At 59.0% G+C, this 17,454-nt stretch overlaps 1 protein-coding gene across 9 annotated transcripts in view; it reads right to left on the bottom strand.

Moving 5' to 3' along the window:
• SYNGAP1 (synaptic Ras GTPase activating protein 1) overlaps positions 1 to 17,454 on the bottom strand; it is a 55,578-nt gene that overhangs the window by 23,394 nt on the left and 14,730 nt on the right. For 5 of the 9 annotated variants that reach the window (XR_014544860.1, XM_083600429.1, XM_083600432.1 and 2 more), the window contains exons 4-7: positions 7,749 to 7,846; positions 6,868 to 6,992; positions 5,624 to 5,777; positions 5,435 to 5,533 (exon numbers count right to left, since the gene is read on the bottom strand). Coding sequence is in view for 8 of the 9 variants with exons in the window: in XM_083600429.1 (XP_083456555.1) it covers positions 5,435 to 5,533; positions 5,624 to 5,777; positions 6,868 to 6,992; positions 7,749 to 7,846 (476 nt within the window). In the remaining variant the exon portion in view is untranslated. Of the gene's footprint in view, positions 1 to 5,434; positions 5,534 to 5,623; positions 5,778 to 6,867; positions 6,993 to 7,748; positions 7,847 to 12,933; positions 13,059 to 17,454 lie in introns of those variants that run through there. The other 4 variants (XM_083600430.1, XM_083600436.1, XM_083600434.1 and 1 more) reach the window with 3 other exon arrangements.

Here is a 17,454-nt window from a genome sequence, read left to right as displayed (position 1 = left end):
CAGACTCGGAATAAGGCAGCTTTCTCCAATCCTACGTTCTGTGACAGAAACAGGAAGACACAGGTATGATAGATGACGATGATGATTTATTGAATTTAAATACCACCCTATACCAGCAGGTCTCAGATGATGTTGGGGATCTTGTTTTATGACCAGGTGCCAAACTCCGGAGGGCACAAGCACCCCACAGAATCCCTGGCTCCACAAGGTGGAAATGCAGCGAGAAAGGAGACCTCCAAACCTCTTGCCTGGTGTGTAACAGCACCAACGGGGGTGGGGGAGTGCATCTGTCAGACCCTTAAAAGTCTAGCGAAGCCGATGTTGGGGAAGAATGTGCCATCCCAATGCCAGAGGACCTGCTCCCAACAGTGGCTGGAGCCAAAGCGTTTCCTCCAAGCAGCTTCTGGCAAACACCCAAGACAAGCCAGAGCCCTACAATGACGGCTCTCGTCACGCCTGGTGGGAGGTTCTGTTTGGCACTTTCCGTTTGGAATCACGCGTGCTCCCCAGGCTTTTCAAAGGAAGATGACTGAACTCCTTGGGGACATGAAAGGAGTCCCTGTCTCCATGGATGACAGCCTAATCTACGGTACGTGAATGGGAGACCCTGACAAAGCACCGGGACTCTGGGCTCAAGAGAAACAAGGAGAAAGGCGCTTTTGAGGAGTGCAGAACAGATTTCTTGGGACAAATAAAACTCCCAAGGTGGGACAAAAGCTATGCTCAGGAAAGGGAAACCCTGTCAGAGAGCTGAAAGCACCAACCAACACGAGAGAACTGGGGTGCTTTTCGAAGAGGTGCAACCACAAAACCTGCTTACCAAAATCCACCCCATTCTGGTTGTGAGGACCAGGTCAGGAGGTCACCTTTACGCAGAGAGAAGCCCCAATTTCTCCAGAAGTTGGACGGGGGTGGAATCCTACCATGACTGCCCCGCGTGGTTCAGGACGGGGGCCTGTTGCCTTCTGCTCCAGCCCTCTCCCCACCAAGAAAGGAGTGCCTGGTGGGGGCAGTATTTGGGCATGCAAACCCTTTCACAGATACTTCGGTGCTGCCAGCGGTGGAACTAGATGGCTCTTCCAGCACTACAATTCTATGACGCCATGAGGTTCGTTTTCTTGGCCGGGAGTCCTGGAAGACCTTGCAGGCCTTCACCCCCCTGGCCTGGGAGGGCCCTGAATGACTCCAGCTACAACTGCAGAGGCTGCTGAACAGGCTTTTGGGCTGAGGTATCAGTTAGAGGGGTCTCGTTGGCATCTTTAGTTTGGATGTTGTTTTGATCTATGTGGAAATTGTTCCCTTTGGTTGTGTATTTCTTGATGTTTATGACTATTTTGTTACGTTGCAATTATGTGTTTTTTTCTATGCTGTAAGCTGACTTGAGCATGGTTTCAATTATGGAAAGGTGGCATACAACTAAGATTATCTATGTATGCATGAATTTGGGCAGTTTTATTTTCAGCCACTTTCCTAAGGATCTCTAGCATGGGATTTGTCTTTTCCACGGTCCCCACGCAGCCTCTTCACCAAGGTCTCTGTGACCCCAAGGGTTCACTCCTGGGCCATCACCTCCCATTCAGACCCCAGGAGCTTGTACTTGAAATTAAGATTATTATTTTTTGCTCCAAAGTTTACTTTACACTTGCTTACAGTGTACTGCAGTCACCCTTTTACCCCACATCCATGTATGTACTTTTTGTCAGATGCCTCACAGACGAAATAGAAGGGAAAGATTTGGATCAAAGATAAGGATGAGATCCAACCCAGTCCTGGCCCCGGCCTAAGGCCCCCCGGCAGAAGCAGGAGGGTTGGGGGCTGGCTGATTTGTGAGCCTAATTCAAGGTGCTCACATTAGCACTCCAAGCCTGAAATGGCTCAAGCCCCAAATCTCTGAAAGGCACCTTCCTCCTTCCCTAGAGACCCCTTTGGCAGAAGGGGGCCTCCCTCTTGGTTTTCCTCTGCCCTCAGAGGCTTGGGGGAGGGCAGCCCAGGAGAGGGCCTTCTCGGTGGTGACCTCTCAGCTGTGGAAATCCATCCCCCCCGAGGGCACCCCCTCACTGCACAGCTTCCAGAGGATGCTGGAGGTGTTATGCTTTTAGGACCCACCTTATTTCTGTGACTGTAAGTTGCTTTAAACTGCTCCTAGCATTGTGTGCGTTTTGATTGCTGTAATCTGCCTTGGGACCTTAAAAGCATAACTCCCTCTGGATCAGGCCAAGTGTGGATGAACTGTGCAAAGTTAGCAAGCAGAATCCGAATGCAAGAGCCTTCTCCTCTCCCGCGGTTTCCAGCAACTGGAGTTTGGAAGCACGGCTGCCTCTGGCTGGCGAGGCAGAGAGCATCGCCTTCCTTCGTGGCTGGTAGCCATTTGATAGCCTTTCTCCTCTGTGAATTTGTCTGATCCTCTTTCAAGCCGGCTTGATCATGTCCACAGAATGGAAGATGGCAGGATCCCCAAGGACAGGCTCTATGGGGAGCTGTTTTACAAAATTCTCTGCAAATGTGACATGAAGGCTGGCAACATCGACCCCGCCGTGCCTGGAGACAGGCAGGTAGGCTGTGCATTGACAGCGGTGACCAGAGGAAGGAGGAGCACAGAGAGAGAAAACGCCGCGGTGCATCCGAAGCAGCGCAAGCAGATGCCTTCATCCGCTCCAGCCCCAGCAGGCGCTGTAACCTTACAACAGTTCGAGTTTGATCCCCTGCCCAAGGTGCATTCCTCCATTGCCTCCCAAGACAGATGGACACCAACAACTTCTGAAATCCATCCAAGTTGGTGGCCATCACTGTGAGAGGGAGTTCCACAGATAAAAAAACAGCTCCTGCTCTGCAGAGTCTTCTTCCAATATCTGATAAGGTGCTTCATGAGATCTGAGCAGCTGAATCGCACCCAGAGAATCTCACATGGTGCTGATGTCCCAGTTGGCTCTGCCATGCTTCCAAGTTGGGTGAACTGAGAGGCCTTGGGGTAAAAAGGAGCTCTGCGGATGTATTCCTGTTATCTATCTATCTGTCCCCTGCCTTTTCCCCTGATGGGACTCAACCAAAAGAAATCCTCAGGCCTAAGCAAATGCCGTGAGGCAGCCGGCCAGAGCCCTAGCCTCCGTTCTTGGAGATGCGCTCACGGCCAGCGTCATACCCTGCAACCGCCCGGAGATCTTGTGATGAGGGGCAGGATAGCCATCTAATGAATATAAACAAGGAAAAGACAAGAAGGGGAACCTTTCATCGTGGGACACTTCCCGGGAAGAGGCCAACAGGAAGTGAAAAAAACCCTTTCCCAGAAGCACAGAATCGTAGAGTCGGAAGGGACCCCAGGGTCATCTAGTCCAACCCCCTGCAATGCAGGAATCACAACTAAAGCATCGCTCGGCCTCTGCTTGTAAACCTCCAAGGAAGGAGAGCCCTTTGCTCCCTTTGGCGTCCCAGAGGAACCTGCGGCTGGCAGAGCAACCCAGTTCACAACAACAAAATCACCCCTGTCCTGCCAGCCAAGATACCTGCAGCCTGGAGACAGAACTGCAAATGGGGAGGAAAGCCAGAAAAAAAGACCATTTTCCAACCCCAGGAGAGGAGGAGGAGGAGGAGGAGGAGGAGGAGCGGCTCCTCGTTGCAAAGTGGCCTGACCTGGAAAAAGCTGCCACTTCAGCTTACCAGGCTAACCAAGAAGTGACAGGCGCTGCTGCTATAAGTGGCACAGTTCAAGGCAGGAGAGAGCGAGAGCGAGAGCGAGAGCGAGAGCGAGACAGGGAGGCCTCACCCACAACTCTGCTTGCCCAGCCACTTTCCCCCATGAAATGGAACAAACAGCAACCACGTTTTCCGTGGTTTGTTGCCTAGTCTAATTTAGCCCTAAAGAGTAAGTTTTTTGGGGAAAGCAGCAGGGCAAAGGCAAAACCAGAGAGAGATGTATGAAACTTAAGAGAAAGACGGCCCAGTTGACTCTGGCTCCCAGAGAATCATAGAGTTGGAAGGGACCCCAGGGGTCATCTAGCCCAACCCCGTGAGATACGGGAATCTCAGCTCCAGCATCCATGACAGATGGCCATCTAACCTCTGCTTTGAAACCTCCAAGGAAGGAGAGTCCGCCTCCTCCTGAGGGAGACCGTTCCACTATCAAATAGCTCTTGCTGTCAGAAAGTTCTTCCTGATGTTTTGGTCAGAATCTCCTTTCTTGTAACTTGAAGCCAGTGGTTCGAATCCAACCCTCCAGAGCAGGAGAAAACAAGTTGCAGCTTCCGTCATCTCATCTTGGGCTTTTAGCTCTCTGCTGCGAATCATTGTTTCCAAACCACAGTCATTCTCTTTTAAATTTCAAGGCTGAGACAGCACCGTTTGGAGGCAGCTAGTGGAGCCTGGTCTGTTCTGGTTCTCCTTCACCACTACTGGCCCTCTGTGCCCCTGGCCCAAATGGAGCAGGGTGGAAACAGATGACCCCAGGAAACCCGGGTCCCAACAGAAGAGCTGCACAAGTCAGAGATGAAGAGGAAGGTCTGCAGAAAAGCAAGTTGCCTCCCAGGGAAGAAATGCAGCTCTCATACGCCGGACCCAATCCCTGCCATGCTCTGCTAGGGAGCTGGCACAGACACACACACAGAGCCCAGGATGCTGAGCTGGGCTGGTCCTCTCCATCTGGGAGTAAAACAGGGATGCCCCAAACAAGATCAGCAAGAAGGAGGGCGCCTGCCACGGTTTGGGGCCTGTGTGTGGTTCACGAGGGGGACTTCTCAGTGGCGACCCCAAGAATGTGGAACTGCCTCTCCAAAGAAGTGCTTCTGGGACAGCCTCTGTGGCTGAAGATGCCCTTCCTCACGCCAGCCCCCAAAAGCGGAGGGGAAAGCTCTGCTGCCCTGCCTGCGATGTGCTGTGTGGAATTATTGTTTCTGCGGTTTTGGGGAGGGGGGCAGATTTATTCTCCCGTGAGAAAAGGCTGCAGCTTTGGGGACTTTGGAGAGAGTGGAGAGAAAGCTTTCCTTCCTCCCTCATGACACTGGAATTTGTGGACATCCAACGAAGCCACAGGAAGTGAGATTCAGGACAGATAAAACAAAGTGCTTCTTTAGGCAGCGCCTAGTTAAACTGTGGAACTCCCTCCCACAGGGGGCGGCGATGGCTTTGAAAGAGGAAAAGACAGATTCAGAGAGGAGAATAAGGCTACTGATGACAGACAGCCACACCGGAGCCCGCCTGCCTCTCAATATCCGTTTCTGGGAATAGCGGGAGGGTCCCCCTATCATTTGTAGCGCCATGGGGCAAAGCAAGGGGAGGACCCCCATCCCAGAGCAAAGCAGGTGCAAAGGAAGTGACCTCACGGGAGGAAGTGGGGGCTGACTGGCTCCCTGCCCACCTGAGAGCTTTTGGGGGGATCGGGGACGGGGAAGAGGAGCAGGCTCTCAAGCCAATGGCGAGGGCCGGCAGGCGCCAGGGGGCCTACCTTGTTGGGCTTGACGGCCCTCTGCAGGTTCTCAATCCACTTGTCCCGCTCAGCGGCCGACCGGCAGGCAAAGCACTTGGTGCCCGAGGACGTGGTGACCTGGAGGGGGCGGCAGAAGGGCGGGGGTCATCTGCGCTCTGCACGTGCCCAGGCACCCGCCCTCCCTCTCTCGCCCCTCCCCCCATGTACCTCAAAGCAGAACTCCTGGCCCAGGATGCTGCTGTGGACAGGCTTGATGATGGAGTCCTCGTCCAGGTTGAGCTCCAGGGCCTCCGCGGCGCTGCTGGGGCTGAGCAGGGACTCGTGGGAGTGCGACTCCTTGAAGCTCTGCATGAGGCGGGCCCTGCGAGGGGCAAAGGGACAGGTCAGGCGGGAAGGGGGTGGGGGGCAGGCAGGCGGGGTGCGGAGGCCGCGTCCGGAGTGTGGGGGGAGCAGAGGGAGGCGGGTCCAGGGGGTGCCGGGAGCCTGAAGGAGGGGCGCACGTGAGGCTGCTCCTACGGGGTGGGGAGGGGGAGTGAGGGGCAGGAGGGAGGTGCCGGTGGCGGCTGGGGCAAAGCCCACCCTCAGGCGGGGTACCTGGCGTCTGCCCCCCAGGGGGACATTTCTGCAGCTGCCAGGGGGGTCCCAGCCTGGAACGGGGTCAAGGCGGAGGAGAGAAAGAGAGAGAGAGAGAGAGAGATGTAGAGCAGCGTCAGAGGAGAGGCGGGCAGCACCAGCCCCGGACACGGGGGGGGGGGAGAGGAAGAGGAGGTTCCCGGGATGGGGGGACGGCCCCCCACTCTGCCCCGCAGCTCCTTCTCTCTCATCCAGGGAAGCCTCTGGGAAGGAGAGAGGCAGCTGGGGGGCAAAGGGGTCCCCCACCAGCTCCGTGTCTCCGGTCCGAGGACAGAGCTGCCCCCCGCCCTCTGAGAGGACCCCTCTGGGGCTCCCCTTGTGGGCAGCGGGTGCAAGAGGAGGCCTGTGAGCTGCCTCCTCTTGCTGGGAGGCCCCCTCCCTTCCCCAGTGGCATTTCTGCTCGGAGCTGCCGCCCCCAGGAGGATATTTTTAGCCGAGCGGCGTAAGCGGAGGGAGAGCGAGAGAGAGCCCAAGCGTGTCGGGGCTGCCGTCAGAGGGGGGCGGCTGGGAGGAGGCTAAAAATACACACGGGGACCCAGGGATGAGCCTCCCAGGGAGGCAGCCAAGCGCAGCCACCGCCGTGGGGAGGGAGGGGGGCAGCAGGGGGATCTGGGGGTCGGGGTGAAGAGCGTGCAGCAGAAGAGGGCAACCCAGTGGCAAGGATTTGGGGGGGAGGGAGACGGGCCTGGCGTCCACCTGCAGGGGATGGGGCACCCCAACCTGCCTCCCCACCGGCTCCTCACTGGGAGGGGAAGCCCAGCCTCTACCTCTCGGGGGAGGAGCCCTGGCCCTCTTCGTTGCCGTCGTCATCCCCTCACCTGTCATGGTCGGCGCTGCGGAAGCGGGGCAACATCTGGCGGAAGCTGCTGGTGCGGTCCAGCTTGGGCTGGCTCTTGGTGCGCTTGATGGAGCTCTTCAGGCGCCGGCTGAGGAATCCCTGCTGCTGGGGGGCCCCAAAGGTCCGGGGGGGGGGAGACAGAGTCAGAGAGGAGTTGCCTTTGCCAACTGCCCCACAGCCAGAAGCCTCTCAGCATGTCCCCCACCTCCATCTTTGCTTTCCTGGCAAGGAAAAGGGCCTGTCCCTGCACTGGCCCACTGGGGCTGAGCAGCCAGCCCCCCGGTCCCTCATGCCCTAGAGTACAATGGCAGCCACTTGGAGGGATGGGGCAGCTGGTCAGCCTTGCATCTTCACAGCTGCCCCCCTTCCTGTACTGTGACCCCATATCTTGCTGGGGGTGGGCTCTTGCAAGGCAGCTTCTTCGGGTGCCGGCCCCCCTTTCTCCCCCCCCCGCCCTAGCTCTGGCTCCAGCCCTGCCCCCCTGGGTCTGAGCGGCACCCAGGACAACTGGGCAGGGTCCCACGGGGAGGGGCTCCCTCCCCCAGGCCAGTCATCCCTCCCTGGCCATCTGTCAGGGATTCTTTAATGGGGATTCCCACATTGCAATGGGTCAGACTCGATGACCCTCAGGGGCCCCTTGCAATTCTGCCCTTTCTATGATTGGGTGGCCTCCCCTTTGCTGGAGGGAGTTGGATGGCGGCCCCCAGGGATCCTGCAGGGGGGTTGGACTAGATGGCCCTTGGCTTCCCCTTCTGACTCTCCCATTCCAGGATTCCTCCTCCAGTTGCACGACCCCCAGAGGTGTGTGACGGGGGGGGGGTGCGAGAGGGAGGGTGGGGGGGTGGGGGGGTCTTTGCTCACCGAGGGCCGGAAGGGCGGAGCGGGTGGGGCGTCCATGTTGATGCTGTACTGCTTCCCTCCGGGGACGCTCTTCCGACGGGACCGGGCAGCGTGGTGCTCTGCAAAAGGAGAGGCGGCCGTCACGGGGGGTGCCCCCCTGTTGCTGTGGGGGGCGCCCTCTGGGAGCCAGTGGAGGAGAGTGGAGGCCACAAGGGGAGGGGGACCCGGTGGGGCTGCAGGGTCTTCTTGGAGGGATGGGGGGCGACAGCAGAAGGACACAGACAGCGCCCCCCTCCGCCGAAACGGGGGGCACCGTCCCAGCCTCCGCATGTGGTTGACAGAGAAGCGGGGGCGCCCCTTCCCCCAGCCCGGCTCTGGCCCTGGAAGAAGGGGGCTTCCTCTTCTCCCCATAGGCGACAGGGGCAGCATCATGGGGGGGGCGGAAAGAGGCTCCTGTGTGCTGCCTCCAGGGACCGCCTGGCATGTGTGGCGCTGGGTGGTTGTGAATGAGCAGCTGGGGGGGGGGGAGGGAAGAAGCACGCCGGAGGCAGCTCCTCCTCCACCTCAGGAGGGGCTGGGGGGGACACAGAGGAGCCTCAAATAGCAGAAAGAATTGGCGTCAGAGCTGGAAATAGCAGCAAAAGCTGCACAGAGGCCTGCCTGGCTATTTACGCCCCCCCCCCCCGGGCCACTTGCTACCTGCATTTCAGAGACCACCCACCAAAGACACACACCCACCCCACAGGACCCAAGGGTCTGGGCTGATGCTGCACTCTGCCATCTCAGAAGAGGCATGGGATTTTTGGATGGAAGGTGGGGGGGGGTGCTTGCAGGCAGTGCTCCCCCCCTTCCCATCCTGGGGCTGCCAACGTTACCCCCCTCGCAGTGAAGCCATCCCTGCCCTAGAGATGCTGCACCGGTTGGGTTTCTGCCTGTGACACTGCTATCCTCTCTTGCTCCTCCACTTCCCAGTCCCTGCCCCAGACACGGACACAGCTCCAGGGAGGTCCAGCCTCGCCCAGCCTCCCATTCTTCTCTCTGTGGGCGACTAGGCACCCAAAGAGAAGGGGCCCAGACGCCAGCAGGACTTGAGAGCAACACAGCTGCCCTCAGCAAGGGAGGACTTGTCCCTCTGTACCCGAGGACTGGAGTCAATGGAACGCCAGTTCCGGGATATTACAGGCCACTCAGCCAAAAACGAGTGAAAAGCAGCGTTAAAGGTAACATAAGCAAGAGCCCAGAAGCAGAAGCAGCCCTGCTGAAGCAGCACCAGCATGGCTTCTGCAAGAGCAGGTCCCATCTCACAAACCAGCCATAGAGACAGAGGAGATCTGGCTGACGTTGGACTTGGACTTTCAAACAGCTCTGGACCAAATTCCTCACCAAAGACTTCTGAGTCAGCTGAGCAGTCAAGGAACAAGAGGAGGGGTCCTCTTGTGCACCAGGAATCGGTTTAGCTGCAGGATGTTTCCCAAATGGAGAGAGAGAAACGGGGGTCCCCCAAGGATCAGAACCTGAGCTTTTTAACTTGCTCATCAGTGACCAAGAGTTAGGAGCCAGCAGTGAGGTGGCCAAGTTTGTGGATGACGCTAAATTGTTGTTAAAGCAAAAAGAGATTGCAAAGAGCTCCAAAAGGACCTCTCCAAACTGAGGGAATGGGTGGTAAAATGGCAAAGGCAATTCAGGATAAATTCAGAGCAAAGTGATGTGTGTGTGGGGGGGATATTAACTTCACATACACACTCCTGAACAGGAGGTGACGGCCCCCCGGGAGCGAGACCTTGGGGTCACAGCAGAGGTTGTGTGGAGGCCATGAAAAAGGCAAATGCCATACTAGGGGTCTTTGGGAAAGTGACTGAAAATAAAACTGCCAATATTCCTACACATATAAACAATTGTATATGTATGTCACTTTCCCACAATTGAAACCATGCTCAAGGCTGCTTATAGCGTAAAGAAATACATAACTGCAACGTAACAAAAGTACTCATAAACAATAAACGAAACATAAAAAATAGAAAACCAGGCTAAACAATTTCCATATAAATCACCCCAAAATCTAAAACGTTGATGCCATTCTACAAGTCTATAGGGCGGCCACATCTGAAGCCCTGTGTCCCTGTCTGGCCGCCTATTGCGGAGCTGGAAACGGCTCAGGAAAGGACCACCAAAGTGAAGAAAGGGACTTTCTAGTTTAGAGAAGAGGCGAGTCAGAGGCAGCACGGCAGAAGTTTATACACGTATGAAAAGAGTGGAGAGGCAGAAGTCTTCCTCCCTCTCTCATAGCATTAGAACTTTTGAGCATTCCAGAAAGCTGAACGTAGGACGCTTCATGCAGCCCACAATTGACCTCTGGAACTCCTTCCCACAGGAGGCAGCCACCTTCCTTCGCAGAGCAGCCCCTCCATCCCCTCCATTGTTTGGGCTGCTCTTTTCCTCAACTTCCCAGCTCTGCAACCTCCGCAGTTTCGGGCTGCAGCAGCTGGACCTGGGCAGCGCATCTCAGGGGTGCTCCTCCCTCTGTCACTCACACGCAGCTGTCACTCAGCGCAAGGCCTGCCTTGAAACCTCCGACCGGGTCAGGGCACAGGAGCCCAGAGAGGGGGCCGGGGCAAGGAGCCCCCAGCCCAGAAGGGCTGCTGGAATGTGAGCTGTCACTCAAGTGGGGGTGCTCTTTGGCACATCTGCTGAGCAGCCAGATCTTGCAGCCTCCCCCCCCCAATTTAGGCACATCTGCTCGGAAGCAGCTTGCCATGCTGACAGGACGGGGTGGGGGTGATGGGCGCTTGACAGGCAGGCCGGGAGTAATGGGGGGGCGCAGTGAGCGAGAGCAGGCGCCAATCAGCTAGGAAGAGTATTGGAAGAGCCCCAAAGCAGCTGGACCTGGACCAGCCTCCTGCTCTTCCCGGAGAGGCCACCCAGGAGCAAGCAGGACCCGAACGCAGCCCCATCAGGCCGCCTGGCGCTACCAGCCTCCCACAAGACCAGTGCCTCTGTCTCTGCATTGCCTGGTGGGCAGGTGGTTGGGCTCGATCAGGGTGGTCAGATGCAGAGGCCAGGGCTTTTTGGGGCGGCCCCTGGGGTCCCTCCTAAGCTGACTCTTGGGCCAGAGAAGGGGATGCCTGGCTGCTTCTCCCTGCCTGCAAGGGGCTCCCAGGGCAGGAAGAGTCCAGGGTGCAGCTCACCTGCCCCCCACCTTCCCTCTGCCCCATGGCTCAGCCAAGGCCCCTCCAGCCAGGCCAAGCTTGTGACTGGGGTGGGGAGAGGAAAGGGCAGTGTCCATGGGGCAGAAAGCCCCCCACCCCCAGGGAGGACTTTCCAAACCAAGCCAGCCTTCCCAGAGGAAAGTCTCCTGCTCTGGGGGCAGTTGAGCGGGGGGGGGGGAGAGAAGGGGGGGCTGTGGCTGATGAAACCAGGCCCAGTGGGGGGGGAAGCCATCCCTGGCCCCTTCCTCCCAGCATCAGCACTTCCCTCTCCCCCCCTGGCCTGGGGACTTCTGGTCCTCCCCCTGCCCACTGATGCCCCAGTAGCAGAAGGTGACTGCTGCCTGAACCCCAACAAGGGAGGGGCTGTGCCCATTGCCCTCCCCCAAGCACACAGAGCGAGGGATCTGCGCCTCCGTGGGTGAGCCATCTGTCTTTGCTGCCACCCCCAGCCAGCCACTCGTCCAACTTGGCCGGTGCTCCCAGGCCCCCTCTCCAGGCTCTGGGGCACAGGCCCCCCTCCACCCACCCCACATCTGGGTCAAGGCAGCTTGAGAAAGAACTGGAGGGAGCAGCTGCCTCCTGCAGAGTGAGGCCACTGGTCCCTCCAGCTCAGGAGGCCTCTCCCAGCTGCCAGTGCCCCCCCCGTCTTCCCAAAAGGCCCCCCATCCAAGGATGGAGCAGGCCTCCCCCTGCTCAGCTTCCCAGGCCAGACCAGGGAGAGCCGCTTCTGGGGGAGGGAGGGGTGTCTGTGGCCGGAGGGTCAGAGCCCTTCCCACTGGGCTGGGCTGTCCAGAGAGGGAACCACAGAGCAGCTCTTCTGCCTGGTGCCCCCCCTCATGTCCAGCCCCAAGGAGGAACCACGTGGGGGGGTCTTTTGAGGCAACATCTCCTCCCCTACCCCAACACACACATTTCAAAAACCATCGCTGGGTTCCCTCTAAGCAAAGCCCACCCCCAGGCCCCCCCTGCAGGTCTCCTATGGGTGCCCATTCCTGCCATGGGGTGCCAGCCCCCCCCCCCACCATGTGGCTCTTGTAGCGGCTAAAAGGCAGCATGAGGGAAAGGAGGGGAAGCCGCAGGAACCCTGCCCGCAAGGGGGGTCTCTGGTCTGCTGGGGTTTCCCCCTCTTGGCTTGCTGGTCTGCCTGCCGGGGCTGGGGGCAGGCGAAGCCAGCCAGCCACTTCCAGGTGAGCCTCTGCGGAGCCAGATGGACAGGTCAAGGCCCCTCAGCACACCTGCGCCCCGGTCTTGTGCAGGCTGCCATGGGGCTGGGAGGGCATGCACAGAAGCGCTCTTGCCGCTGGGGCCTTTGGGAGCAGTTCAGCCCACCCTGAGGCACCCCAGGAGCCAGGCAGCTCCTGCCTCCGCTGGGGAAGACCACTGCCGGGAGGAACTGGCATGGCGGGGAGAGGGAGAGAGGTGGGGGAGCTGCTGCTGCTGCTCTCAGGCCTTGCCAGCTTCCCTTTGGGGTTCACCTGGCTCCGCTGGGCCGGGAGGAGCCCCCTTGGGCACTGACCCAGCTGCCACCTCTGCCCCTGGGCTCTCCCGAGGTCCTCCAGAAGGGTCAGGGAGGCGCTGCGGGGGCAGCAGTGATGGCATCTTCGGTGGCAGCCTGCCCGGGTGCCAGGGGAGGGGGGCTGCCTGTCCCCCCGCCCGCCCGCCCTGCCGCGCAGTCCCCCTCCCCCGTCACGCACGCACGACGCAGGCAAGCAGCGACCCCCTTCCCGGGAAGCGGGAGAGGCGAGCCAGCGCAGGCGGAGCCCCATCTCCTCTCCCCGCTGCAAAGGTCCGTAGGATCGGCCTCCGTCAGCCAAGCGCCCCGGCGCAACCTCGCATGCCCTCGCCGGGGGCGCGCTTGCCCGCCCGCCCGCCCGCCCGCCGCCCTCATCCACTGGCTCGTCGGGGCAGAGGCGCGGGGGCGCGCTGCTCCCCCCCCCGTCGGATGCCTCCTCCGCCCGCGCCGCGCCCTCGCCCCCCGCGGCGGAGCCTCCGGCCCTTACCTGCGCGCCAGAGGGGCCTCCGGGCCGCTAGGGCTCCGTCTCCTCCTCCTGCCCCCGGGCGCGGCCCATCGGGGGGCCGCCGGGCCCCAGCCTAGCTGGCCATGCGGCCGGACGAGCGCCCCCAGCCCGCCGGGCCGAGGTCCCCCTGGCACCCGCCGGCCCGGCGGCGCAGCTGGCCCGCTCCTGCGCCTGCCTGCCTGCCTGCTCCTCGCCGCCCGCCCGCCCGCCCGCTCGGTGCCCGCCGCCGCCTCGCCTGCTCGCTCGCTCCCCGCAGCATGCCGAGCCGTTGCTAGGAGACGGGCTCGCCTGTCAGCAGCCGCTCGCGGGAGAGCCGGGAAGGGACGGGCAGGGCGGGCGGGCGGGCGGGCGGCGGAGGGGCCCGGGACCCCGGCCAGCGGGGGCCGCGGCGCGCCCGGCACTCCCGAGCCCGGCCCGCGAGAGCGCCAGGCGGGGAAGCCAAAACTCCCTGCGCCCCCCATGGAAAAGGCCCCGTCTGCAGACCCCCCCCCGCTCCCTTCCTTGGGGCCGCGAAAGCGGGGCGCCCCGGAGCAGAAGCCCCCAAGCCTGGACTCTGCGCGTCTCCCCCCCCCATCTCTGGGTCCGGGGGGGTCCCTCCCCGCTGCGCCTGGGGCCCCTCGGCCCGAGCAGGGTCACTCGGGGTCAGCGGGGGGGGGGCGGGGTCGCGCGGGCAGGGGGCGCCGCTGGAGTTTGGCAGCGGGCCAGCAGGGGGCGCTGGAGGCCCGCGGCAAAGAGGGGGCGTCGCGTGTGCGCGTGTGTGTTGGGGGGGCATGTCCCCGGATTCCGCCTGTCTCCGGCTGCCTCTCCCCTTCATCTCTTCTTGGAGTTTCCATGGAAACCTTTTAAGCCAACTTCTCAGGGAGACAAAAATCTTTTTTTAAACCTCGAGCAGGAAAGGGGGGAAGGGAGGATGAAGAGGGAGGGGAGCGAAGGGCACACAGACTGCCCCCTCACCACAGGCCCCGTAGGCGAGGAGGGCCCAGGCCGGAGCCCAAAGATCCCCGGAGAGGGGGCCCATGGGGAGCCAGGACAGGGGACCTGGGGGAAGAAGCAGGACTCCCCATCCTCCGTCGGGGGGGGGGGGCCTGGAACAAAGCCCTCCACTGCAGGGCGCAGGGCTCAACGCTCCCCCTCTCCCCGCAGCCCCCTGCAGGGAGGGCGTTTGAGCCAGGACTCCTGGGTCCCTCGCAGCCCCACGGAGCAGCAACACCCACGGAGACCCAGCTCTGAATAGGGCTGCCTGGGAAGGCAGCCAGAGGGAGAGAGAGTTCCTATAGCAACAGTTGTCAAGCACCCAGGAGCCGTTACCTTTCAATGGAACTCACTATTATGGGATGGGACGCGGGTGGGGGGCTCTGGAGTGAATAGCTGAGAAGCTGCTGGCAGTGGGTCACGAGGGCGGGGGCTGCAGCTGAAGCCCAGCCAGGGTCCCCCAGCACACTCTCACACTCTTCCTAGGCGTGGGGCCTCCCTCAGCTTCCCCAGGAAGAAAGAGCACCCATGGGTGGCCCCAGCGATATGAGGCAGCTCCTTTGGATGGGGATTCACCCAGAAAAAGGCTTCTGGAGCTTCCTCTTCCCTTTTCTGAACAAACCAAATGCGGCTGCTGCTTTGGCGATCCCTCATAGCCGAGGAAGATTGTCTTCCGTGAACAGGGTCTTAGCAGTGAGTCCGTAAGTGACGTGGAGGCCAATTCTGGATCCCCGCGTCCTTCCACAGTGGGGACAGAGGTTTCTGGGCAGGAGCTGATCACGGGGTGGATTTGCCAAGCGTGCCTTCCTCTTAGCACGTCTCTCCCTTTCGTCTTAGGCTAGTGTTTCCCAATTGTTGGTGTTTATACTACATTTTTAAAGATTTGCCTTGAGACAGTCTTTAAACCTCTTTTGTTGACAGCCAGCATTACGCTTTCCATTTTTAAGTTCGGCATAGAGTAGTTGCTTTGGAAGACAATAATCAGGCATCTGCACAACATGACCAGTCCAATGAAGTTGATGTTGAAGAATCATTGCTTCCACGCTAGTGATATTTGCTTCTTCCAGTACACTGCTATTAGTTCGCCTGTCTTCCCAAGTGATGTGTAAAATTTTCCGGAGACACCATTGATGGAATCTTTCAAGGAGTTGGAGGTGGCGTTTACAAGTGGTCCATGTTTCACAAGCGTACAGTATGGTTGGCAGTACAATAGCTTTGTCAGCAAGCATTTTGGTTCCCCTGCAAATGTCCCAGGCCTCAAACCAAGGGGACCCACCTGGCCCAGCACCCTGCTCTCCTCACGGGGGGCGACCAGGTGTCCCAGACGGAAGAAGCAGGACCCAATAACTTCACAAACACCCAACCATCTCACTTCTCACTTGCCTTTTTTCTACACTAAAAGTCCCTTTCTTCACAGCGGACTGCTCCATCCCTGGGTCACTTTCCTGAACCTTTTCCAACTCTGCAATATCCTTTCTGAGCTGAGGCAACCAGAACAGGACACAGGGCTCCACATGCAGCTGCACCATCAATTTGTATAATGGAATGGTAAGAGTGGCAGTTATATCTTCGATCCCTATTCTAATGATCATAGAGGTCCCTGCTGTGACCCCAAGGTCTCGCTCCTGGGCTGTCACCTCCCGTTTAGACCCCAGGAGTGTGTATGTGAAGTTAAGATCCGCCCCCCCCATACATCACTCTGTCCAAAGCTGTTTGGAAGTCCAAGGTCCCCATCATCCAAATCCCCTGTCTATAGAAGTGAATTGGTTTTAAAATAAATTGATTTTAGAATCCTGTGTTACTTTTATTGTTGTTAGCTGCTCTGAGCCCGGCTTTGGTTGGGGAGGGTGGGCTATAAATATATTGTTGTTATTATTATTATTATTATTATTATTATTATTATTATTATTATTATCACTACTGAGCTATTAACACTCTCAAATATCTCTAACAGGTTTGTGAGCTGGGACTGGGCCTTGCAGAAGCCATGCTGGGCTGCTTCAGCAGGGCTTCTTCTTCCTCTCCTCCTCCTCCTCCGTGGCCGTGGTTATTTTGCCTCTCCAGAGACCAGATCCAAACGCCAGTCCATCCACACAAGCCACCAAGCGGCCATGGGACGAGGACACATTGCAACTCACCCTGAGCCCTTGCCGTGGGGCCAGGGCAGGGTCCTCAGGGAATACTTGGGGTCCCTTTGGGATGGGGTCTTGAAGGGCGAGACGAGGAACGCATCCTGAGTCAGTCCACCTAGCTCACTCCAGCCCGCCCTGCCTGCTGGCTTTCTCTAGGATTCCAGGGCGGGGGCACAATTGGCACTGCAGAGCAGCTGTCTCCCCACCAAGCCAGGCCATGGGTTTGTCTGCCCCTATAAATGCCACGTGGCATTGAACCCGGGACTTTCTGCATGCAGAACAGACACTCTGCCCACAGGTCCTATCATGCCCTTTGACCAGAAGCCCTGGCTGTGGCTGCTCAGGGACCAGCGCTTTGTTCAGCAGCACCCTTGACTTCCTTGGACGGCCTATATGCCCAAAGATGTCCCTGTGGGCCCACTTCCACCACCTCCGGCCTCCACGCGACCCCTCTCCCTGCACCCACCACAATGCCAGTGCCACCCACCCACCCACGTTGGAGAGATCATGTTGGGGCGCCTCAAAATCCCTTCTTTGTCTCCCACACCCTGAACAACTGGGTGTCCTCAGCTAATCTGGGGCACCCCAACTCCATTATCTACTGCCCCCTCTCACCCCACGGTGGCACTTGTGTGGGGAGCCTAAGTGAAATCTCCATGGGGTAGCTGAGGGGGACTTTCACCCCATGGCGACCCATGCAGGGGGTGGACATGGGGAAGGGAAGGAGAGTTCCCTAAGGAACAGTGACTGAGCAGACGTCACCGCAGAAGTAGGCTGTCATATCCTGAAGAGCAAAAAAGAGGACAGCCCAAACCGCTGCCAGCCTGAGGCTAATAAATAAATAAATACCCCCCCCCAAAAAAAACCCAGACATTTCCTTTAAAATATAAAATTCTCCCCAGTCAGGCATGTTGGTCCCCCAAAAGAGGACGTGTCTGGGGTTTTCAGGACATATGGCAACTCTACGCAGAAGGGAAAACGAGGCAGACACCTGTGAACACCCCCCACCCCAAATTGATCTGGATTAGAGGAATTATTAGGGTACTGGTGTGTTAAGGAGGGATTGGTCGGGGAAAGAGAAGCTCCCTCCCTTTCCCCAGTGACCCCCCAAGAGTCATGGGAGGGGGGCTCCTGTGTGATTTCACACAAGCAGACGAAAGGGGCACATCCTCTTGGCCCTGAGCCCCCTGGCCAGCCTCTGCCAGCTCAGGCCCCATTCAGACCACACCATTTCATTCACTATATGGGAATTTCTGCTCCTCCCTTTCCTACCCAGGGGAGCTTTGGGAGGAGGATTTGAGGGACAGAACTGAGTGAAGATCCCCCACATTCTCAACAGCCCTGCAGAGAGGCCTGGGGCACTGCCTGGCGTGAAAACGTAGGAAAAGCCCGCTGGATC

Source organism: Podarcis filfolensis (assembly GCF_964270895.1).
Source record: "Podarcis filfolensis genome assembly, chromosome: 2".
NCBI lineage: Eukaryota > Metazoa > Chordata > Lepidosauria > Squamata > Lacertidae > Podarcis > Podarcis filfolensis.
This window is presented reverse-complemented; position numbering and strand designations above follow the sequence as displayed.